Source organism: Kogia breviceps, chromosome 1 (genome assembly GCF_026419965.1).
Source record: "Kogia breviceps isolate mKogBre1 chromosome 1, mKogBre1 haplotype 1, whole genome shotgun sequence".
Taxonomy (NCBI): domain Eukaryota; kingdom Metazoa; phylum Chordata; class Mammalia; order Artiodactyla; family Physeteridae; genus Kogia; species Kogia breviceps.
The window spans coordinates 162,037,555-162,063,086 of record NC_081310.1 but is presented as its reverse complement, the minus strand read 5'-3'; the positions used below and the strand labels follow the sequence as shown (position 1 = coordinate 162,063,086).

The window sequence follows — 25,532 nt, the reverse complement described above, 5'->3', positions numbered from 1 at the left end:
CAGAAGATGAGCTCTTTAAGACGAAGTCACTGCAAGCAATTCTCAGAGCCACAACATCCAAGATGGGATTTCAAGACACATGGGAGAGTTCTTCCAGGATAAATGAATTCCCAAACCTACCCTGGCCCTTCCAGTCAGTCTGGAGCCAGGACGGTGGCTCGAATTTAAAAGCTAACCAGCTGATTGGAATTCTAAATGTGGCCTAGTCAACGGCAAGTTGTTTCTTTTTTCTCCCCCTTGCTCTTCTCAAGAAAAAAACCTGAAGAGAGGTGGAGGAAAGTGCTTTTCAACTCACTTTGCTCAAACTGGCGCCACGCTTCTTCTCTGTATCTACTCTGCCAATTTCCAGATGTTGCCTGGGTTTGTTTGTGTGTGTGTATTTCTTTAATTGTTTGTGTTCAATAACCCTAGAGATTTATCAACATTCCAACTTGGAGGATGAATAGTCTATAGATTCAAGATTCATGGTCCTCACACCAATAATTACATGTGTCTTACTGAAGAAGACTTTTGTCAATTTCCAAACTCAGAGTCTGTGGGGGCTGCCATCTGCCTCAGCAGCCTCTCTGCGGTGCCTGAAGAGCCAAGCACAGTGGTGATGTTTACTGCATGAATAAGTGGATGCAGGGACAATCTCTAAAAGAGGAAAGCAGCTATTACACACTAAAACACCTACCTACCACTGACTCCTTCTGACCACAGCACTCCCCCTCTCCCAGGGCCCTTCCAGATCCAGGAGTATAATAGAATCATTAAGAGCATGCTTTCTCTTCTTCTAGCCAAGGGGAAGCTAAGGTTACAACCTACCTATAACCTCCTCAGGCCTATACTGTACTCTTGGGGAAAAAAATCTCCTAATCCCTTCCCTCAGGTAATTAAAAGCAAGCAAACAAACGAAATAAAACATAATCAGCTACAAAGGTTTCCTTTTTCTACATACTTTCCTTCCTTCTGTTCTTCTGGCCCCAGGCATGCCCAGGTGTTGTGGGTGTGTGTGTGTGTGTGTGTGTCTATACCACTGTGCCCCAGGGCTTGCCAGAGAGGTGGTCAGGACACAGTCTGTCCAAAAGGGTCCCAGGTGCTCATCGGGTTCCAGTTCTTCTTTCACTCCTCAACTCTGGCAAACCTACTTTCCAGAGGCAACAGGAGGTGATGGAAAGGAACTTTTCATGAACCACAGCTCTAAGCTACTGCCAATTTGCCATGGGACCCTAAGAAAATCACTTCTCTGTTTCAAGCCACAGTTTCCTTATTTGCCAAATTTAAATATGATACATGCTGAATTCATCTTTTAAGGAAGTTGGAAAAAGTGGGAAAGGTCTCAGACTACAAAATACTAGCAATATCTCCTAACCCCTGGTCTTCTCTTCCAACTGGAGGGCAGGGTGGTTTACTGTCTCTGTCCACTCTGAGGTACACCCTCCTTACCAGCAACAGCTAAAAGGCTGCTCCCCAGAATGGAAGTGATACTTTCCTCATCCACTCATATCTGTACCCAAGCCTCCTAAAACTAGCTGGGAAAGAGGATCCCCTGACTTTACAAAGGAAAAGGTGCCTCAGTATGGCAGAAAGAACCTGGTGAAGGAGGCTAGAGGGCCGGTTTCTAGTGCTACCACCAAGTGAACCTCAGCATCCTGATCTGTCAAATGAGGATGACACCACCTGCCTTGCCTATTTCTCAGGGCCCTGGGAAAGCAGGAATGGGAGGTCTGATCTTATCCTGACCTAGAAACTCTTTCCTGGCCCTCAGCTCTCACTCAGAGAGCCTTCTGGGAGATTCAAAAGGGGTGTGGAGTCTGAGGGATGCTAAGTGCCACTACTGCTTTACCTCTGCCACCTAGCCAGGGAGGGGCAGGAGAGAGTGGCACCCAGTACCCAGTGATCAAGGCCTCTTCATCCTGTCCAATGATGGCCCGAATGGGACAAGGATGTCATAGCTTCCCTCTGTGAAGAGTGACTCCCACCTGGCAGACTCTGACAATATCAAGCCTTGCCTCTCACTCCCAGGCGGTACTAAGGGCCTTAGAGGGAGAGACGGACAGATAGAGAAACTTAAGGAGACAGAAGGAGCAGAGAGGGAAGGAACTGAGAGAGAGGTAAAGAGAAGGTGAGAGACAGAGAAATGAAGGTACAAACAGGCGGGGAGAGAACAGGAAAGTGACGGAGCCGGAGAAGAGACAGAAACAGAAAGAGTAGGACAGACAGGGAGAGATGGAGACAGACTGACAGCGCGGGAGGTGTCGGGGAGGCGGGGAAGACAAAAGGGACCATCCCGTATCTTTAACTGGTCTGGCCTGCTAGAGACATCCCGTCCCCCAAAGAAAAGCCTACGGGACTGGAGAAGGGGGCCGGAACAAGCAGCGGCTCCCCCCGGCCCCCTCCCCGGCTCCCGGCCCCCGCCCGGTCCCCGAGTCCCTCCCGGACCGCTCGCTCACCTGCCAGCGCCAAGATCTGGGCCTTGTGGAGCAGCAGCGCGCCCCAGTCGCGGGGGGCGCGCGGGGGGCTCTCGGGCCCGGCTCCCAGTTCTTCTGGGCCCCGGTACACGGCGTACACCTTCTGGTTGTCAAAATCCAGCCGCGAGCGGGGGCTGAAGTCGCGCACGCACGACACGGGCAGCGCGTAGCAGACGTTGTCCTCCAGGAATCGCACAAAGGCGTACATGGTGGGCGCCGGGGGCGGGCCCCGGTCGGCCGGTCAGCCCGCGGGGCGGGCGCGGAGGTGGGGACCCGGCGGGGGGCGCGAGCCGCGCGGCCGGGCCGGGGGGCGGGGGCGGCTCCCGGGACCCGGGCTCCCCCCGCTGTTATTGTTCCTGAAAGCACCGCTCTGCCAATCGGCTGCTCTCGCCTGGGCGCGGAACCTGGAGGGAGGGGGCCAGGGGGCGGAGGAGGGGGTTTGGAAGCGCACCGCCACTCGCGAAGTCAGACCCGAGCAATCACAGCCGGAGCGCGATTCGCCGAGGGAGGGGAAAGGGCAGAGACGCTAAATCGCGATAATGATAATAACAATAGCCTTGCAGGAAAAAAAATGCATTGACTAATATTCAAAGTCGCGCTGCGTGCAGGATTTGTGGCTTCAACGGTCGCACTACAAAACAAATTGCATTGCAACAAAACTGCACTGCCCAGGAGAGGAGAGTGTGAGAGAATAAATGCAGGGCAGGGGGCAATCTTGTTTGGATTCCTAAGTGTAAACTTGCACTTGCAAGAGAACAGAATTTTGGAGTGTATCAAGTAATTGAAACCGCTCCTCTCAGCCCCTTTAGTTCATTGTTTTTTTGTTTTTGTTTTTTTCTTTCTGGCAAAAACCGCCAGCTCCCCTGTGGGGAGGGTCAGTCAGCCAGAAATATTCCCCCTGTGCTGCCAAACTAGTTCTGACCAGAAACTGGGGCTTATCTGGGATTTCCAGTTGGACCAGCTGGCTGGGGCAGTGGAGTGTTTGTCAAGGGCCCCTCTCAGCTGGAGGAAGCAGTGTAGCTTTTCTCCCCCTGTAGCCTTCCTCCAGTGAAGCACGCCTCCACAGAATGCCTGTCACTGAACTGGGACCAGTTGGAATGAGCAGGGAGCGGAGGGGTGGTCGTGGTCGGAAGAAGGCAAACCCAGGGCTAGCTGGGCATTTTGGAGCACCTCGAGGAGTTCTGACTGGGCTCTGTGTCATAGGAACCCCATCCTACATTAGAGGGGGTCAGCATCCTCGCACTGACGCCTCTGAGAGGGTGGGCTTTGTATTAGATATGACTGCTTCTATTCCTGGCACCTGATAGGGGCTCAGTGAAGTTGGGGTGAAAAATAATAATAAATAAAAATCCACATTCACCCAGCCATTCAGTCCCACTCATACTTTTATTCAAGCGACCAATATTCACTGGGTATGCGCTGCATGCCAGATTCTGGGCTAAGGGCTGGTGGTAGAGAGATGAACAGACAGCACAAACACCTGGATCTCTTGTGGTGTACGACAGTGTACCCGAACTTGAGTCTCAATTTTGGATTCCTGTGCCAAAATTAGGTTACTATATGAATAACACACCTTCTCTGTCCTGGAAACTCTTACAATCTGGTCTGAAAGTATTAAAAAAGTATAAGTAAGTAATTATGTTATAGTGAGAAAAGTGTTCTCATAGAGGAATGCTGAATTGAGGTGGCAGACTGAATTAAATGTTATATTTTTTTAAAAATTCATCTTAATGAACTCAACCTGTAAGAAAAAGACAAAATAAACGTGCCAAAATGTTGTTTCTTAGTAGTGGTGGGCGATTTTATTTTCCTTTGTGTGTTTATATAACTATTTTCCACAATAAGCAGGGATTACTTTATGATCAGAAAGCATTACACATTATTCTTTTAAAAAAAGCGCTGGGCTCACATTTCAGATCAGCTACACTAATGATTAAGTAGATAAACCAAAAACCTCCAGATTATTTTACTGTGATTTGGGGAGTACATTATAGAGGTGAGGGCCATCAACATGCAGCTCCCAGATGCAAATGTACAGGTCAGATCTAGTTCCCTTAAACTTAGCCTCTGGCATATATGCAGTGACAGCCAGCTATGACCACATGTTGTCCTGATGCAGATGTTGAACCTTTGTTGCCCCACATACTTGTGGAAAAAAGAGGAGCCACTCTGAATTGTTCCAGCAGGTTTATCTTCATGATTATGATTTCTTTGGACTGATCTTAACATGAGTTTTTACTTTAAGTATACATTCCTATGGTGGTCAAGGGGAAGTAATGTGTAGCAAGACTTCTGATAATTCGCAAGATGAGTCGTGCAGAGCTGGCCATATTTAATGAAATACCATGAAGCTCCAAACTATGTTTGTAGCACCATGGCCAACCTCCTAGCCCATCTAAATGAGAGTGACCTCAAAATACATTACCAGTCTCATCTCTACCACCTTCCTGCACACAGTACACCCCAGAAACATTACACTATTTGACATTTCCCAAGAGAGCATGTTTTATCAGGTCTCAAGCCTTTGTGCTTGATTCTGCCCTCATCCCGGGAAGTTCTTCCTCCTGGAGTGCACAGTGACCTCAGCCTCCCCTGAAGGCCAGCTCAGATGTCACCTCCTCTCTGAAGCTTCCCCAACCAGCCTCTCTCCTCAAGCACAGGCAGTTTCTTTCTACTATTTTGTCCCAGCACCTTTTATCTTCCTTCATTAGAGTGAGCTCTTTGAGGGGGGACAAAAAAGCCCTGTAACCTCAGCATCCCAGGATCCTAGCACAGGGCTGGGGAGAAAATGCTTATAAAACAAATGCATTAAAGAAAGACACAGCATGAATAACAAACCTCTCGCGTGGTTTTTCTGAACATTTGTCCCTTCTTTTCAGAGTTGGGGCTGAATCCCAACTCTGTCTTTCCCATTCCTGGTGATCAAAGTGCAGATCACTGATTCTACTTCTTGCGAGACAGACACATCCATGAACCATATTAAGTATCACTGCACCCTCAGGTTCAAACAAATTCCCCACCCAAGTCAGTGTAAATCATTCTCATAAGGGGGCAGTTCCATTTTCCAAGAACCCAGAAAGACGAAAAGAACAAATAATGAAGCGGGTGCCAACAAAGTAAACACGGACTCAACTCACTTTGCCTGTAGGTGCACAGAATGGATTCTAGAGAAGCAATGGTGTGTACAAGATACTCAAACAGACACATTTCAGCAGCCTAAGGGCAAGAGAAAGACACCCAGAGTTTCTGCTTTCTGTGTGTATCACACAGTCAGTCTTTTAACACAGCTTCTAGAGAACCTACTAAGTGTGCCTCCTCTGTCCTAGTGAAAACCGGAGTCAAAGTACCTCTTTGATCCAGAGACTGTTGCCCCAGGCTTTACACATACCAGAAACTAAAGCTGTTGATGGATGATTCATTGATTGGCACGCAAAGACAGTTCAAAAGTACAGATTTCATACTTAAAGAGGTGGCTAAAAATGTCAAGTTCAACCAAATCACAGTTGAATCCCCTCTTCAATATCCCTGCCAAGTGGTCATCCAGATGCTTCTTATATAGTTCTAATGTTAGGAAGTTTACCAGCATGCCTTATCTCTGGGACACTACTGACTGTTAGAAAGGTCTTTCATACTTACACCGAGGAAGAAGCTTTCACCTTGTAGCTGTCATACTAGGTTCACCACCAAGAGTCTCATGCCAGCCCATCAGATATGGAAGAACTGGGGATCCTATCTCATTAGGATTTTGTTTGTCTTCTGCCCAGACGTCTTCACTTCCTTCACCTGTCTCTCCTCATATGACCTGGTTTCAGTGATGATCATTGTGATACCTACTTTTCCTCCAAAGTTTACTTAACAAACCAAGCATGCCAGGCAACAAATATATATGATTTCAATTAATTTCACACTGAACCCTTGAAGTGGGTATTATAAACCCCATGACAGAGTTAGGAAAATTAACAAAGCAGTTTGGCTCTGGGGAATCCTGGAAGGCCTGTGGTCATATTTGCATTTTAGACATTTTAGACTAGAAGCAGTGTGGGCTAAGGATTGGGGGGAAGCAAGACTGGGGAGTGGGAGGCCTGTGATGAGGTTGACTGTCCTCTCCCCGCCCCTCCCCGAACTCCCTCTTTCTACCAGCCAGATGTACTTTGCCTCTTGTCCAAGTCATTTTAATGGAGCAGAAAATGTACACATATGGGGCAGGTTTGCAACTGTGTCTGCATTGCACTTTCCTGTTGAGTTTTGCAGAGGCTTGGGTTAATGTCAAGCTCCTTCAGCTTAGCCAGCTGAAGCATGATCAGGGGCAGCAGGCGGACTTATGTTTCATATTACTGCATGGAATTCTCAGTGTACTTTGTAAAACTATTTTAAGGAGACCTGGTTTCTGTGAGTTTTTAAAGCAACTGGAGCGTGTCTTTTCAACCTCTCTGCTAATGATTGACCACATTTTTTCATGATTTTGCCTTTTTTTCCCTGTGATATTTAATTTGACTTTTTAAGTATTTGCTTTTTAAATTTTTTATTTTTTTTTAATTCTGCCCAGAAAAGCAACTTGCTGTGCTATGAGCTCAGGGCTATTGTCTTCTCAGGCTGATTCAAGGAAGGAATGTTGATACATGGCCAGGAGGATCTGGGACTGTTGGGAGGCCCATGCTGGGCATTACCCTGAGCTGCTACAATCACCCAAAGGCAGTGGCGTCAACCCAGTATATCTGTGTGAACTCCTGATAATGAAATCTGGTCGACTCTGGTGGTGGGGTTTGGGGCAGGGGAGGAGAGGGCAGGAGACAGTGGGAAGGAAGAGAGGAGTTGCTCATCGAGTACAACCTCAAAGCCCAGTGAACACTGCCTGGAGCTAGAGGGAATGCCAACTTGTCATGTAGGTGACCACCTGGAGGGCCAAAGGAATATGGGCTTTGGAGTCAGACCAAGGATTAAATCCTGACTTTGCCACATTTTTGCTGTAACTTTGGGCAAGACACTTTGCCTCCCTGAGACTCAGTTTGCTTACACATAAAATGGGGCTAATGATATGTATCTTCTGAATGTATTATGAGATGTGGGGCAGGAGTTTTTACCCTTTCTGTGTATCAGAAAGACCTGGGGAACTTAAAAAAATATCCCACTCCCAGGTCCTATCCCCCAAGATCCTGATTCAATTCGTCTGGGGATGGGGCCTGGGAAATGATTTTTTTTTAATTCCCAGATTATTCTAACATCAGACCAGTTGAGCACCTCTGAGTTGGAAGATTTTAAGGTAACAAGGCAGTCGCATAAGAATTGCTCAACCGGGGCTTCCCTGGTGGCGCAGTGTTTAAGTATCAACTGCCAATGTAGGGCACAGGGGTTCGAGCCCTAGTCCAGGAAGATCCCACATGCCGCGGAGCAACTAACCCTGTGTGCCACAACTATTGAGCCTGCACTCTAGAGCCTGTGAGCCACAACTACTGAGCCCATGTGCCACAACTACTGAAGCCCCCGTACCTGGAGCCCATGCTCCGCAACAAGAGAAGCCACCGCAATGAGAATCCTGTGCACAGCAACGAACAGTAGCCCCTGCTCGAAACAACTAGAGAAAGGCTGTGTGCAGCAATGAAGACCCAATGCAACTAAAAATAAAATAAATAAAAATAATTTTTAAAAAGGAAAAAGCATTGCTCAACAAATCCTAGATATTATTTTCAGGGTAAATATACAGGGCTCTGAAATGTCTATGTAACCTCTCTTGGGCACAATAATTTCTTTGTTTGAAAAATGACATACCAGTGTGAAGTGAAGACAGTATATTGTAGTCTTAGGTCCTATATACAAATCCTGGCCTAATAAGTAAGGTTATTTTTACTAAGTGTGGCCATGGACAAGTTTCTTAATCTCTCCAAGCCTCACTTTTTTCATGGAAATATTAATACAGCTTCATAGGGTTGTTATGAGAATTAACATTTTAATAATCCATGTAAAATGCTTGGTACAGTGCCTGACATATAGTGAGTTCTCAGTATACGATAGTGCCTATTACTATTATTATTATCATTATCATTATTATTACTAGAGCTCTTATCCCCATGCTGAAAGATGCCTAATAAATGTTTACTGAGTCAAACTGAATATAATGAGCTAAACTATGCTGGTAATTATCCAACAAGCACTCCACAATGCTTCCGTCCCAGGGCCATCCCCGTTAAACCAGAGCCTGTGGGCTACGGGTGGTAGTCACCAAAGGAGTTCCCAGATCTCACACGTTCAAACGTCTCTGAGGCTATAGGCCTTGCTGAAACCTGCAGCAAACACATTCGTGTTTGGAGCCATTCATTCTTTCAAATGGACTTTTTGAGTATTTTCTTAGAAGAAATAAAAACTTGTATGTATTACATAAAATGTAACATGCAGATGCATTTACAGCAATCTGAAGCCTTGTGAACGCCTGATCAAACAGTCAACACAATGTTCAACCAATCAGACCTCTGCTATATTTTGATCTCATGTGGGTCACACTCAGGAGCTGGTTACACGGATGATCTGAATCCAGGCATTTTAGTCTAGGTGTGTGTACTCCACATAAGCAACACAAAGCAAAAGAATTCCCCATGGTTGAAGACCAGAAGAAGTTTATGAATGGAAGAGAAAGAAGAAATGCTGTCACAAGGGAAGAGCATTTGAATTGGTTTTGAAAAAGAAACAAAAAATTTGGCCTACCTGGGACTTCCCTGGTGGCTCAGTGGTTAAGAATCCATCTGCCAATGCAGGGGACACGGGTTTGAGCCCTGCTTCGGGAAGATCCCACATGCCGTGGAGCAGCTAAGCCCGTGCGCCATAACTACTGAGCCTGCGCTCTGGAGTCCATGAGCCACAGCTACTGAAGCCCGCACACCTAGAGCCCATGCTCCACAACAAGAGAAGCCACTGCAGTGATAAGCCCGCACACTGCAACAAAGAGTAGCCTTCAGTGGCTTCCCTGGTGGCGCAGTGGTTGGGGGCCTGCCTGCCGATGTGGGGGACGCGGGTTCGTGCCCCGGTCCGGGAGGATCCCGCGTGCCGCGGAGCGGCTGGGCCCGTGGGCCATGGCCGCTGGGCCTGCGCGTCTGGAGCCTGTGCTCCGCAGAGGGAGAGGCCGCAGCGGTGAGAGGCCCCCGTACCGCAAAAAAAAAAAAAAAAAAAAAAAAAAAAAAAAAAAAGAGTAGCCTTCACTCGCCGCAATTAGAGAAAGCCCCCGCGCAGCAACGAAGACCCAACACAGCCAAAAATAAATAAATAAATAAATAAATAAATAAGTATCTTTAAAAACAAACCAAAAAAAACTTAAAAAAAAAAAATTGGCCTGGCTGGGAAGGATGCAACGTGCCTCAACTATGAATTTCAATTAGGGGACTATTAGTTTTAGAAGCTGCCTCTGGTTTCCCTTATTAAATTAACTCATTCTGTTACTTTTCAGCTGAAATGTCACTTCCCTAGGAAAGGTCTGCCTGGCTTGTTCTTCCCAGCCCCCTCCACAGACTAGATCAGGAACCTGCTACCTATTTCCACAGCTTCTTACATTTTTCCTCATGGAACATATGGTAGTATATAACATATATTTATTCTATTATTGTCTGTCTCTGCCACTAGATTGAAAGCTCCACCAGAGAAGAGACCCTATGTTTCGTCTTCACCACTGTATCCTAGCACCTAGCCTGGCACAACGCAGACCCTAAACAAACACTTGCTGAATGAATGCGTGTCTGAAACATAGACCCGGGAGAAGAGAGAAGCCCCCAAAGGTGAGGAGGGAGAGGTGTCCCAAGGGCCTTGTTTTGTTCCTCTGAGTCTTACCTTTCTCTTGTGAGTGTCTCTCTGTTTCTGGACTCCCACCATGTCTAGCTCCCATAATCTGGCCCCCCAAAACAATCAAACCCCTTTTGTAGTTTTCCCTTAGAGCGACTAGACAGGTTGACATTTTCAAAATGTTTTTCTAAATACAAGGAGAGAAAAACTTGCAAATAATTACAAGAAAAATAGTCATGTGGACAATCATATATAGTGGACATACACTGGAACCAATACACTGGAACCAACAGTAATGTAGTAGCATCAGGAACCTCACTGACACACTCTCTGGGCTTCCCAGGGCACAAGATGGTGATTTTGCCTCATCCTACAAGGCTAGACTTTCTTCTTACCCTGCTGTTGGCCGGATGTCATGGACTCTCACCCCCTACTCAGTGGGAGCCCTGAATCATTCTAGTCTTCTGATGATTCCAACATTATTTGGGAGGTGACAGGGCAACTTTCCTTCAAAGACCACATGCTAGATATCTGGTTACGATCTCTGCTCATCTCAAGCACCCATGGCTCAGAATGCCTGCCCTTCAGAGGTCCACAGAGGGCCAGAGTGAACCCCACATTTCCATCCACTCTTAGGCTTTTGTTTGATAACTCTGGGCTGCCATTCTGGGTCAGAGGCACACAACGGAGCATTCATTCAGGGAATTAAGTCTTCTCAGAAGCACACAGCAAACCACAAATAACTCTGATTTTCTTAAGAACGTGTCCTAACTATACCATAAATTCAGTACAAAATCAGAAGAAAGGAATGAAAATGTAACTAACAATTATTGATCTCTGTGATAGGATCTATACTGGCTGCTTTAGACGTATCTCCTTTAATATTTTCAGAACACCCATGAGATTTTATATCTCCATTTTTCTGATGAGAAAACTAAGACTTATAGAGGAGACAGGAGTTGTTTATAGTCACGTGGAAAAGACCTGAACCTCAGGTTCTTGATCCAAAGCCTGGTTTCAAGGGCTGTTTTGATATGGACCTTGCCTCAGAGTTTCCTGGGCAACAAGGAGCTGAATTGATTGTGGAGTTTAATCCCCACTTCCCTTTCTTAGAGGCTTGAATCCTGACTAGAAATCTGAGAACTAGATCTTAGGGGAAAGTCCCATATCTATCTTAGGGTTCCAAGCATCCCTAAATGGAGTAGCTAATGATTCTGAGAACACTGATGATATGACTTCTATGACTACATTATCTGGGTTTTCTGAAACTATGGTTACTTACTCCAGAGACACTGAATTTTTCAAGAACTCTGAGGTTTCTAACTGCTCAAGCAGATTTCTATATTCTTACACTCTCTGTTGATGGCCAGGGACAACCTGGGGATTACCTGTTACTGCATGGTCTGGAAGGAGCCTCTTCTGAGCCAGAACAAAAGAGGATCAGAGAGCTCCAGTGAGAGAAATCTCTGTGGGAAGTGTGACTCCCACCCCATTCTTACCCTGCTATCACTTGGAGCAATAAGAACAAGAATAGGAATAATAGCCATGAACTTTTGTGGAATGTTTTGTGGAAGGCTTTACGTACATTTCTCATTTAATCCTCAAAGCAATCCTGGGTGGCAGGTACTATGAGTATCAGCCTCATTTGAGAGTTGAAGAAACCAAGGCATAGGGATATTAGGTAACTTGCCCAAGGCCACACAGGAGTAATGCTGGAGCCAGGATTCAGACTCAGACTACCTGACTCTAGAGGCCCAACTACAGACTTCTACCCCAGTTCTGGCTCCCTCTGAGTCTGACTCTTGCCCCACTGAGGGTGATTTGTGCCTTTCTAGCTAGAATGGGGAGATGATGGATCATCCATCCTCAGAAGGTCATATGCTGGTTTTGTAGGGATGTCCAGACCACTTTGATTGGTCCAGGGGAGACCCTGGCAGGCACTATCTCCAAAAACATCCTGGAGTTCATTAATATTTTCATCCTATGTTGCGGTGGATGGGAGTGTACTAGATTCAATCGGCAGTATAAGGATGGCTTTCTTTTATTTACTCAAAATCAGTTTCCTTATTTAGTACCACAATAGGGCCACCTATTATGCCAACCAAAAAAAAAAGTTCTTGACCTCTACGTTTTTCTATTATAATGGAAAATGACTCACGTATACAACATGACACACATTTTTTGTTGTTGTTGTTGATAGTTTTTTTCACATATTACTTTAGTGCTGGTGGTGGGTGAATTGATGTGTAGGGTATCAAAACCCCACCTCCCCTCCTTTACTATCAGGCGCACCTTTATTATCATGGAAAATAAACGGCTAGAATAGAGGAAAAAGAGATAAAGGTGAGGCATTTTTTTTCCCCTAAGATATGGGATAGACGGAAGCAAGACACACAAGGATATGTGAGACTCTGGATGAAGTGGCCAGAGAGTTGAACTCAACTGGTAGGTACAGTAAGTCACTGGACAGGCCCGCCCCGCCCCTCCACCCTGCTAATGCATCCTGCCACTTTGCTGGGCTGTCAAAGGGTCTCCAATCCTTGAGCTCTGCTTCTGGCTTCGGGACCCACGGTGGAGAGGCAGCCCAGCACAGAAGGGGGTATGAGGCCATAGGAAAAATGAAATGTGCACAGGCTTTAGACCCAGATTTGGGTTCAATTATCGCTCCATAACCGTGGGCAAATCCCTGTCAGGTTTTTCAGCTGTCAAATAGAGTCTTATAAGGCTGTCATGGGGTCTAACAGACTACGCGTGTAAAGTACCTGGCAGACTCAGTGCCTCACACACAGTAGGTTCCATGAAAACCAGTTGTCTTTTTCATTCTCATCTTCCGAGAGAGTCTCTATTACCTTTTCCTCTTAGGAGGTCCCAGGGTAATGACAGGATGGACCTCCAGAAGCCAGGTATTTTGGGACGAAGTATCTTCCCCTCCCTCTCAAAGACTGGGCAGTATTGCTGCAGAGATACCACCCACCATCCTCTTTCTGGTCAATGCTGGGGCAGTATGCCATGTTTAAGAAAGCTGGGACCTTAATAAGATCGGTACTTTCATCTTATAAAGTTTTAGGACTTAGCTGAGTTTGGGGTTTTATTGTCTGCTTTTAAAATTATGTTCAGCTTTTGTACATTTAAAACATGCCTTTGAAATTGTGAAACACAGTGTTCTCAATCATAAAAAAGGATGAATTATGTTATGCTTTTCTGTTCCCATTTCTGAGTTCTTTTTTTGTCTCCTTATATGAATTTTTCTGTGATGTCCTGCCTTATGTCCTAACTCATCGGGAATACTAGCTGTGAAATTCTGGGCAAGATTCTTAACTCCTGTAAGACTGCCTCTCTCATTCATTCATTCATCTACTAATGACTATTTGTTGAGGGTTCACTATATGCCAGAAGCTTTTCTTAATACTTGGGAAACAGCAGAGAAATAGACAGATTGTTTTCTTATCTATAAAATGGGAAACTAAACTTTTAGGATTGTTGAGAAAAGCAAACGAGATAATATATGTAAAAGAGAGGAAGAGGCAAAGAAAAGGACTGAAATTTATTGAGATTCCTGCTCTGTCCCTGGTAATGCTAGGTGCTTCACATGCAGTGCTCATAATAACCTTACAGATGCATCAGCTGAGGTTCAGAGAGGGAAAGTAAGGGCTCAAGTTACACCCTGGATTCAAACCTAGTATGAAGTTCCCACTCTGCTCTGTTGCTTCCTATGGTCCCTGGCATACTACTTGTCATTTGGTAGGTGTGTTAATTCCCTTACCAATTCCAGGTAGAATCTGGGAGGCCGTACTCTTCTTCCTGCTAGCTGATACATCTGATAGCACCCACTGTGATTTGGGTAGAGTAAGGGGTACTTGAATGAAAACTCCAAACCCTGTCCCCTACTTCCTTAGGGGACAAGATGCAAAGAAAACTCATGAAAGGCAGCGGTGTAGGAGGACATACACATTAAGGCTATACATTTAAATTTGCTGTTGGAACATGCGAACAGTTATTAGTAACTCCAAGATATCAGGGGAAGGACTCTGTGGTCCTCAGGCATCCAGACTCATCGGCGTAGGAGACAGCTGGGACATGGACTCTTGGCAAGAGAAACATCCTTTTTTCCAAGCCAACCCATCTCTGCTGCTGTGATTTTAAAGATGAAATGATCAAAACTCTATCTCTCTGACTCTTACCCTGCCCCAAGTGGAGGCAGATCTCAATTGCACAAACAACGAGGTACATTTTTCCACTTGAGATGTTCAACGTCCAAGGAAGAAAGCGTCTTCCAGGAAATGTTCACTTAGGGCCTGCACACTTTCAGGAGGCTGAAAGCAGTGTAGGAAATGAAATTACCCTGCTTACACTTGGCAAGGGGGCTGCAAAACTGCCCCAAGCTAAACAAGTTGGACATATGCACCATTTTTTTCTTCCATCTCTCTGTTTGGACAGGTCACAGCAAGAACACAAAACAGTTTTGCTCCTACCAGCATAGGAGCCAGATAAGCACTGTCAACATGGTTTTAATTTTTTGAGCAAATCCTTGTCTTTAGGATTATGCAAAGGAACGGCCATGCCAGATGGTGCTTGTTGCCACTGAGAAAACCTGTGAGGGTTACCAGAATGAAAAGGTAGACATGGGGGAAGCAAAGAAGAGCTCTGCATGCAAAGAAAGGGAAAAGAAAAAAATCTTTTCCTTGGCATAAAGAAATTTCATCCTGAAGGTTCTTTTTTTTTTTTTTTTGGCAGAGTAATAAACACCTTAAAATAGCATTATAAGACGGAAACAGAATCTATAGAAGCAGGAAACCAAGAATAGTGACTTCAGAGAACTTATAGCCCAAACCTCCCATTATAGAAATGATTAAACTGAAGACAGAAGGACAATGATTTACTCAAAGTCAAAAAGTTTTTCTTTGACTAAATCAGTTCTGGAACCCAGCTTCTGGTGGGCCTTTCCTCTGTCCTGTATTGTCATGCTCTCTCTTGATTACAGGGGAAAGTCTTCAGAAAAAGCTGCTCTCATCCATGCCTATGGCATTAGCTTACCTACTCCTAGAGAACCATACATAATTCATTATTTTCAAGGATTAGCATCAAGAAGAAGCTTCTCCTAGTTGGGGAGGGGATGTCCACTGTCACTTCCATCTGCCGTCTCTGTACTCCCCCACCCCCATCAATGGGACTCTCCAACACTCTGGCTAAAGCATTAACCCAACCCATTTTGGGGGGGTTGCCCTAAGTATAGCTCATGCAGTCTGGACTCCCAAAGAGGCTTGACTGAAACAAAGAGGAAAGAAAAGGCAGCAGAATGTAGCAGAGTGATCTGAGCTTTGAAATCAGATAAACCTGAGCTCAAATCCCTGCTCCACAGCCCACTAGCTGTGCAGATCTGAGCAAGTCACTTGACTTCTCTGAAGTTTGGTTTCCTTATCTGTGGTGTAGGGAGATTTACCTCCCAGGGTACTTGATAGATACAATTAAATAAGAGAGCATACAGAAAGCATCCAGCCCAGATCTTTGCACACAGTGGACACTGGTGTATACAAAGCATCAAACAATCTAATTTAGAAAGCACAGGTGCACAGCCAAAACTCAAAAAATATTTCCTAGACCACTTTCATTGAGCCAGACGCTGTGCTAAGTGTTGTGACAGAGACAAACAAGACATGGGCCTTACCCTGCAGGAGATAATTTTTTCCTCAGTGTTATAGGTTGAATTGTGTCCCCTGCCAGAAGCTACATTGAAGTCCTAACACCTCATATCTGTGAACGTGACTTTATTTGGAAATAGGGTGTCTGTGGAATCAAGTTCAAACGAGGTCATTAAGGCGGGTCCAATCCAATATGACTGATGTCCTTCTAAGAAAAGAAAAATGATACGTGAAGACAGAGACACATAGGGATAACGCCATGTGACTACAGAGCAGAGATTGGAGTGATGAAGCTGTAAGCTAAGGAAGGCCAAAGGATGACGGCCACCACCAGAAGCTAGGAAGACGCAGAAACAGAGCCTCAGAGTGAGCATGGCTCTGCTGACACCTTGATTTTGGACTTCTAGCCTCCAGAACGGGGAGAGAATAAATTTCTGTTGTTTTAAGCCACCCAGTTTGTGGTACTTTGTTTTGGCAGCCTTAGGAAACTAATACAATTGAGGAGAGACATACAAGGGGGCCAATTCAATAATTGCAACAGAAGAAGTGGAATAACATTTATTGAGTTCCCTGTGCTGAGCCTGTTACATTTATTCAATTATGTAATCTTGGTTAAGCCAGGAAGGAAGGCTTCTTGTGAGGCCCAATGCTAATGGAGGCCCAGTGTCTACGTGGAGGTAGAGTGTCCAAGGAAATGGACAGCCTGTGCCTGCCTGACTATCCCCTATAGTTGGAAGTTGGAGTTGACACCTGAAGGATGGCTAGAAGCTCTGCACGTATGAGAGGGTAGGGAGGGGAGACACCATTTGGGCTAGAGAGCCCAGTGTGTGCACAAGCAGAGAAGTGTGAGCTAGGTTTGGAACTTTCAGGAAACTACAAATATTTAATCTCTGCTTGGAGCACAATGCCATTTATCTGCCTTCTAGACTTTCTTCTCCACTTTGATATCCCACAGTCACCTCTTATTCAAAATGTCCCAGACTGAACGAGACCCTTCTTTCAACCCCCATTCATACCTCCTCCTACCTGTTCTCCCTCCTACCTTCGCTGATTTGGTAAATGGTCCACTTACCCACCCATCCAACCTGGCTAGACGTCTCAGTGTGCCCGCATACTCAACCCATGGAAATTGACTTCCCTCTTGTTCCAGATTTACAGTCATTTCTGAGCTTTACTGCCTCTGGTTCTGATGGGATCTCACTTGGCACAAGCTCCCAACTCTCCAGCTGTGTCTCCCAGCCGTATTCCTTCCAGCCAAGCCTCTCTGCCAGATAATTGATGATCTGCAGACAAGTTCTTAATTGCAACGGGGGAGCACATATTTAAAGAAACTCTGTGATAAAGCAAAGGATCCTTCTTATAACATGAGGGACATTTCTCTCACAACCCCCCCTCCCCCCAATTTATCATTTCATCTGGATTTTCATTTCACATATTAAATCCAAAAGTCTCTTATAGCAGGATCCCCAAAACAAAAGAACAAAAACCTGCCCAAGGGACAGATGGTATCATCCTGAGGTGCAGCCACATCAGGTGCTTCCCAAGATGCTCTTCTTTCGAAGTCCAGCCCCTCTGGCCCTTAGACTCAAGACTGGGCACTTACTGGGGGAAAGGAAATTTTGGCTCCTGGCAAGAAAGGGAAGGACATGTGGATTTATTAAGAATCTAATACATGCATGGCTCTTTTATTTATGTTCGCTCATTTTCCTCTTCATGATAAGCCCATGAACTGCTACCCACTGTATGAATAAGAAAGTTCAGCACCTTACCCAAGCTAGTGGCAGCTTGCAGGGGAAATGACTAACATTGCAGGGGTGCCTGAATTAATCATAATGAGATTATTATCTCTAAGCACACCCTTTCAAGCTGCCTGGGCTATCCAGTCAGCCCTATTGCCTTTTCAAAGTAGACATGAAGTCCTCAGTCAAAGAGTAGGCCTTCTGCCCCATGCTAATTCCCCAAGTGGGTGGGCAAGATGCTGCGGTGGAAACTTTTCTGTTTGCTGCTGCCTTGGGGCTCTGCCCTCCTGCTGTGAGTCAGTGTTAGGTGCTGCCGTGGGAGGGGCGAATCCAGCCACATGGGTCCTTGGAGAGGAAGCACCTTGGCTCAGATCTGAAATCGAACGTCCTCGAGGGAGTTTGAAAAGGTGGTTTTTGTGTAGTTCATAATGACCCAGCTGTTCCAGAAAGAGGAAGCACCACAACATTTTTAGCATAGTTAGTGGGGTGCGACAGAACCCAAAGACTGTACCCACAGAAACCCTTCCCCTGCTCATTTGTTTCAGAAAACACTCAGTGTTCACAGAGCAAGTGCTGTGCTCTGCGCTGGATCTCCAACCTCTCCCTCTTGGAGGGCCCCTTCCTATCTGTGCTTGTACATATGTGCTCAAGTCTTTCCCAGCCTCAAAACACGACCTGCACCACCTCAAAACCCTTGCTCCTCCTTGCCTGACCTTTCATTTCTTCCTTCTCACCTCCTCTTCACAAGCACAACTTTTTGAAAACAAGCGCAGTCCACACTTATTTTCAGCATTTACTCACCTCCCATTCACCCCTCAGCCCCCCTGCAGTCTGACCTACACCTGTATTGAACCTGCTCTCTAAGGTTACCAGTGACCTACTGAATTCAACACCCCTGAATTCCTACATTTGGTCTCAGCAGCATTCACACTGTTGACCTTGTCTTCTTCCAGAAATGTTTTGCTCCCCTTGACTTCAGTTGTCTTGATTTTCTTCCTGCCTCCTCTTATGTAACCCTCAATCTCCTCTTCTTTGACCTACATTTTAGATGTCAGTATTTCTCAGAATTTTGCCCTACAATTCTGGTCTTCTTATTTTGTGTACTCACACACTTAGAGCAGACAGACTCCTCCCCTGAGCTCCTGTCACATATGCATATGGCTGCTTACTAGACATCTGGACTTTGAGGTCTAAATGGCATCTCAAATATTCCAAACCCATCTCTTCATGAAGACCGAGGCTGTGTGTGGCTTGTCCACTTGTATATCTCTAACTCTTAGCACAGTACCTGCAACAAGGAAATTCCTGAATCAAATGGACAGGGATATGAGTTCCCAAAAATTGGTGAGTCAGGTGAGCTCCTGCCCTTAAGGAACTCCCAATCTTGAAACAGGAGACTCTAATATGTGAATGAGTGCTGTCTTGGAGGAAAGCACCAGAGGCTGTGGGGATCTGGAGTATACATTTTTCTAACAGCTTCCAGATATACAGAGTTGGGCACAGCCAGGACCAGATGAGTCCTTGAGTACATGTTCCCAGAATCCTTTGGCACAACTTGGCAGGGCAGCTAAGTAGAGCAGACACTTTGGTAATGAGCCCAAAGGCCTGATGTCAAAGACCTCAACTGGACAATGTTCTCAGCTCCATAACCATAGACAGAGCAGCAATCTTGAGCACAGACTAGGTCCTGATGTTACTCACACGATGAGCCCTGATCTTGGCATAGATCCTGACACTATCCAAACATGTGATAAACATAGCATCTTTCATAAGAACAGGAAAGGTGCCTTCAGGCAACATACTCTGACACAAGGAAGGCAGAACCCAAAACACGTGTCCTGCCTGCTAGGGAGGTTAATGACATAAACATCCATTTCATATCCTAAGAAGAGAAATAGAATTACCGAGCCTTAAAGAGTTAAAGCTGGAAGGCATTATGCCGCCTTACATCACCTTCCATAGCACAGAGAATGGGAATTCAGCTCATTGTATATAGGAGTACAAATGTTAACATTTCATATCTAGCTTTAGGTGCAAAAGCCCTTATTCCCACTTCTGAATCTTCCCCAATTAATTTTACCAAAGCATAACTGACTTTTGACTCAGAAACATCAAACTAAAGATTTCTTCTGGCCTCTAGGCCTCTAGCTGGCCCTCTCTGTTATACTCTTCTCCACCGGCCAGAGTGATCTATTTAAAGCATACAGCTGGCCAGGTTTCTCTCCTGCCTAAAACCCTTCAGTAGCTTCCCATCACCTTCAGGATGGAGCCCAGGTTCCTCGTCTCCAGGTTCAGCAGAGCCCTGCCTTATCTCTTGCCTCTCCTCACATTCCACTTTACTCCATGCTATCTTATGCTTATGTTGAAGTTGTGCCTCTTTCCAGAATGGATTACTCACCAATCTTTGCTTGCTCAACTCTCTTAACCTTTGAGATCCAACTTAGCCACTATCTCTTCCACGGAGCCTTCCCAGAACTCTTAGGCTGGGTCACTGCCCCTTCGCCCTGTCCCATCACTAGGCCTCCTCCATCACATCATTTAGAACCTTTGATAGGGACGTCTTACTTATGAGTCTGCATCTCCAGTGTTCTGGGCTTCTGAAGGACAGGAGCTGCGTCTTTACCATTCCCCTCCTCTCAGTGCCCACCACAGGACCTGGCACAATGGAAGCTCTTGGTGAATTTTGATGGAAAAGAAAAGCAATTCCACGATTAACATTCACTGAGAATTAACTGTGTGCTAGGCTCTAGGTGCTTCACACGTAGTTGCCACTTCATTCTCCTAATAGCACTGGGACCATTCAGCACGCTTAACAAAGCCCACTGCACCCAGAGTGGTGAGTGCAAGTATCCTATAGGCGCTCCAGTAATACCCAGAGACTGTCTCTTGGCCCTGGCCATGGCCCAAGCCTCCATTCCAACCTATGGCCTCTGGACTCATGTCTACTTCATGCCTCACACCTGGACTTGCCTCTCTGCTTGGCCCCTTGGGTGAGATCCAGGGTCAAACTCTTTGTCTGTCTTTCTGTCTCACTTCCACCTCAGACACTGGCTCTCACCCTCAGGATCAAGTTCTGCAGCTTGTATACCTAACTGTTTCCACCCCAGGAGACAGCCAAGGCTCCAGACCCTCAATCCCAACCCAGCATTCCAGGTCCTTGATTAAATGAGAGGAAAGAGTAGATCAAAGTAGGACTGATTGCACCACTGCTACACTGACAACAAGGAAGCTCAGTCAAGTTAAGTAATGTGCCCAAGGCTACATGGCCTGGCTTCTGCCCAATGCCAAGACAAGACCCAGACAGAGCATCTTCTCTTGTTTGGAGGGCACACTCCTTCTGCTTTAAAACAACCCCTCCTTTAGCCCTTTGAAGGCTTGCCTACTTATATATTTCACACCTTGGTTACGAGATGTCCAGGCAGGAGCTGAATCTATCACCATCCTCCAGGGTCCAGCCTGGCATAGAGAAGTGCCTTGGGGAAGGCATGGTAAAGGGATGAATGAGTGTCAAGTTCAAGCTCCCACTAATCTCCCTCTGGCTACAGTGGATGTTTTGCCTTCCCTCTCCTTCGGTTTCCAAAGGTACTTGGAATCCTCCTTTGCATTTGGTTTGGTACTCAGGAAACAAAGCTATCATATGCATTTTCTAGTCAATTTTTCTGTGTAATTGATAATAAATCCTTCTGTAAAGAAACACACACCCTCAACAACCTAAGGAAAGCTAGTTATGGTTTAATGGTTTAAATAAAGGAATTGTGCAATTCTGGGGAAAGTACCAGTCTCTACATTATCCCTTCTGTCCTGAGAACACCAACCGCTCAGGTGAAATTTTCTAAGGCTGTGAAAAGAGAAACTGCTTTGGAGTTAGATAAAATTGGGTTAAAATCCCGACTTTGCCTCTTAGGGGCTGTGGACCTTGGGAAGAAACCTGAGAGTCACCCTATGCTCTACCCTCTTCCTTACTCACTTCAGCCAATCTGTCAAAAAGTCCTGCCAGTTTCACCTTCTAAATGGTTTTTCTCCAATCTCTGCTTCAATCATGAACTAGTTGGATGATTAAGCACTTAGGCTCTGGAGTGAGACTGTCTGGACTTGAACCCCAGTTTTCTTATTTACTATGTCATCCTGGGTGATTTATTTAACCTCTCAATGTCTCAGTTTCCTCATCTGTAAAGTGGGGATGAAAAATCTTGGGTTATTAACAAGAGTCAAGGAAATAATCCCTATAAGTGCTAGCATTATTCCTGGCCCAGAGGAGGAGCTCATAAACATTAGCTCTTCTTACTATTTCTTATTACCTCCTTTGTTCAGGCGATGAACACCTGTGACTCCACACTTCCCCCTGCCCCACCCCCACCTCCCCCACTGCCACACCCTGCCCATCCCTGCAAGGTCTCCTGCCTGGCTTTTCTCCTCTGCTGCCTCTTCTTCAGTCTATTCTCTGTGCCTTTGCCAGAGTATTCTCTTAAAAAGACAGATTTGATCATGTGATTTTCAGATGAGGAACTCTGTAATAGTGCCCCCTTGTCTGTAGAATAAGGTCTGAGCTCCCTAGCTTTGCAGACAAGGCCCTCCATCAGGGTCCCTGCATACCTCCCTCCAATCCTGAGAGGGAATTGCTGCCTCAGAGAGTTAAGTGAATGTCCCAAAGTCCTACAGCTATTCACTGCTCCAGCTGGGATTTATACCCAAGTCATCTGAGACCAGAGCCTGTGCTCTGTGCATCGGCCCACACTGCCTCTCTCCACGCGGGCCATCCAGGAACTGACAGCAAGAGGCAGCACCAGAGAAGCAGGAACGGAAGAGTGTACAGGGGAGAAAGAGGAGCTGGGATGGAGACATCACGGTGGGCTACCTGACTGAGGAACTTCCTGGAGGGGTTGGGGCTCTAGGGGCCTGGAAGGACAGGGTAGTGAGGATGATACTGGAGAAAGTGCTGAAGTTGTGATTTCAGAATTGGTTGGTGAGATGAAGTGAGGTTCATGTCTGAGTGGAAACATGCATATGTCAGGAGCATCTTCCCCAACCCTGGCAGAACCCCAGGAAGCTCTGAGGTTTTGTTCCCGGTTTTGTTACGTTACTGTCAGTGGGGTTGGAAGGACCATGTTAGGTTTTAGGACTTGCGGGGGTCCTCTTTGTTCTCCAGATTACTGAGCTCTAGGTTGGTTGGGGAGGGAGAAGAGTCCTTCCCTCTTGAGGTCCTTCCTTGCAGTGATTCTACCCAAATATCCATCCACTAGTGCAGCAAACCTTCCAGATGCCTGCAAGGTACCAGGGCCCAAGCTGGAAATGCACAAAACCAATCAGAGGTGGTTCTTGGCCCTAAAGTACTGATTTAGCAGAGAGAATATGCCATATACAATGACAGCACTGTGTGAAAAGGGCCTTGGGAGAGCCTGAAGAAGTCTTCTCAGAGATGACATTTAAGCAAGCTTCTCAGTGAACATTTTCCTTCGAAAGGATTACTTGGGTTCATTTCAAAAGGCAAATTTGGGTTATTGCTTTTTGTGATTGTATCTGCTGAACAAGAGGTCATTGCTTGGTGTCCGTGTGGTGCTCTTAGGGCATGGAGGGTAGAATAGTGGTGTGGCAGAGTTCCTTGTTTGGGGGACCTAAAGTGTGGTTCTATATACTCATTGTAATTTCCTCAATTTATAGACCAGGGATAATATCATCACTTCACAAGAGTTCATAACTGAAGCACCTGGCAGAGAGTCTGCAGGTCGCATGAAAGGAGGAACACACTCTCTCTGGCTATGTTAGGGGCCCAGTGAGGTAATGCAAAAGGACAGTGACCTGGGATGAAGCAGCTCTGCCGCTGACTAGCAGTGACTCTGCACAACTCGATTAACCACACTGAGCCTCAGCTGCCGCCTTTGTCCAGTGGGGACAATACTACCATGTTTGGCCACTGAATGGTAGCTCTTGGTCCCAGGTCTCCCATTCCCATGCTGTATGCCCCCCTCTCTCAGCCTATTTCCCCATCTGTGAACAAGACAGGATGGTGAGGCTCTGTGCAGAGAAAGACTGAGAGAGAATATTCTCTAGGGGCTGTTTAGCTTTGACATCCCATGCATAAAACAACAGCCAGATTGGACTGTTGCTTAATTCTATCCAAACTGCCAGAAAGGCATTTGAATAAGTAATCTAATATATACATTTTTATACTATTCAATATTCAGGTCGTCTCCTGGCTGGAATGGGTATTCAGAATAATGATTGCTTAGAAACATACCATTCCAAATACGAATGAGAATATTTTTGCAATATTCAGTTCAACAAGGATGGAAGGTATGAGATTAGGTTCTGCAAATAATCACATCTTTCACATCTTGGACGCCTAGACACATCCTTACTACATGTGTCTCTTCATAATCTTGGGAATGCAAATCCCTGCGCTCTTAGAGGCCTGAACGTACCTTCAGTGCCAAGTCAGTTCCCGTGTGAAGACGGTAGAACGGGACAAAAAGATGTGACCTCTCATCTGGTGTTTGAGGCTCTGCTACGACATCTTCCCCATGCACTAAGCTGTGGTCTGGTCCCCTCACACTCCAGTGGAGAGAGAAAGCCCACTACTCAAAGCAGCTAATCCCGCTGGGGGGCAGCTTTGACTTGGGGCAGTAGCCTCTCGCGCTGAGCAGTCTCCCTACTTCTTCTAGTGTTCCTACGTTGGTCCTGGTTCTGCATTCCGCCCTCCTGCTCTCTGATATTCCTGCAGGGATTGAAGGCAATGACCCTTCCCCTTCCACCAAGGCAGCCTTTGCCCTGAGCTGAATCCCCACTCCCTCCAACGAGAAGTCAGCTCTTGCTTTGTGCCAGCACAGGGCTCTGTAGGGATCAGACTGGGGGACACCAAGAGCAAAGGTGAACTCAAGATGGCCTGGTGAATTCCTTTTTCTCCAGCTTCCTATGCCACTCAGTATGAGAAAATGAAGCTTTTAAAGTAACAGGGGCAGAGTAGTTGTTTCTGAGGAAGGTTGCCAAGGCTTTTCAGGAAACAGAAAACAACACTGGGGAAGGAAGACCTTTGGATTATAACGGGAGGAACAGAGAGTGCTAGCCTACAAACTGTTCCCAACCAGCACTGCACCCACCTCAGAAGGTATGTGTGCACACGTGTGTGTGTGTGTGTGCGCGCGCGCGCATGCACGAGAGCACGTGGGTGTGTAAGTATGAGTGATTGTGAGTGAGCATCTACCCTCTCCTACTCAACAGCGCCTGGCTGGTGTTAGTACAGAATAAGCTCCTCACTTGGCCAATCGTCACCCGTCTTCAAGATTCGCTCAGATGTCACCTCCTCTAGGAAGCCTTCCCGGACATGCTCTCTTTACCTTAACCAACCTGCATCCCCAGGAAGCTTTCTGTGTCTTCCTTCATATTGTCAAGCTCCTTGCCAGTCGGCCCCTTAGACGGTGACAGGTTCTTGAGGGTACTGACAGTGTCTGATCCATCTCTGTCCCTGGGCCTGGCACAGCGTAGGTGCCTCATATATATTGGTTGCATAAATGTATTTGCGGAAAGGTATCGGAGTCCTATTTCAGGTCTCTGACCACTGCCTTTGCTGCCATGTTTTTCCTTCCTGATTTATGGGTTTAAGGTGATGCAGATTAAGTACAGCATAACTCTCACAAGATGGAGGCAGTTGTTGGAGGATCGCCCGGATGAGCCAGTGGTATCCACAGTTCAGAGGTCATGTGAGCCTTCCGTAACAGGCAGGCGTTGGGGTGGATAGCGCTGCTTCTCCATCCTCCATCTGCTTTGCACTGACTGTTCCCAGCTGTGATCTGCTGTCCTCCCCTGCCTGGCCCCTTGGAGCAGCCATTCCTTGAGCTGACACTCATATTTTCCTTCTTTCCAGCCAAGTCACAGCTTTTGGATGCTCCCTATGCAGATGTGAAGAATTCTTGAACACATCTGCATATCAGAGTGGTAGGGAAAGT

The 25,532-nt window shown here is 46.2% G+C and overlaps 2 protein-coding genes across 9 annotated transcripts in view; both read right to left on the bottom strand.

Moving 5' to 3' along the window:
* The window catches only part of BEND5 (BEN domain containing 5), a 47,706-nt gene extending 44,849 nt beyond the window's left edge, over window positions 1-2,857 (bottom strand). The window contains exon 1 of one of the 4 annotated variants that reach the window (XM_067008263.1): window positions 2,436-2,857. Coding sequence is in view for 1 of the 4 variants with exons in the window: in XM_059064215.2 (XP_058920198.1) it covers window positions 2,436-2,661 (226 nt within the window). In the remaining 3 variants the exon portion in view is untranslated. The remainder of the gene's footprint in view (window positions 1-2,435) is intronic. The other 3 variants (XM_059064215.2, XM_067008252.1, XM_059064231.2) reach the window with 3 other exon arrangements.
* Window positions 1-25,532, bottom strand: part of AGBL4 (AGBL carboxypeptidase 4) — a 1,382,976-nt gene that overhangs the window by 268,309 nt on the left and 1,089,135 nt on the right. The window lies entirely within an intron of this gene.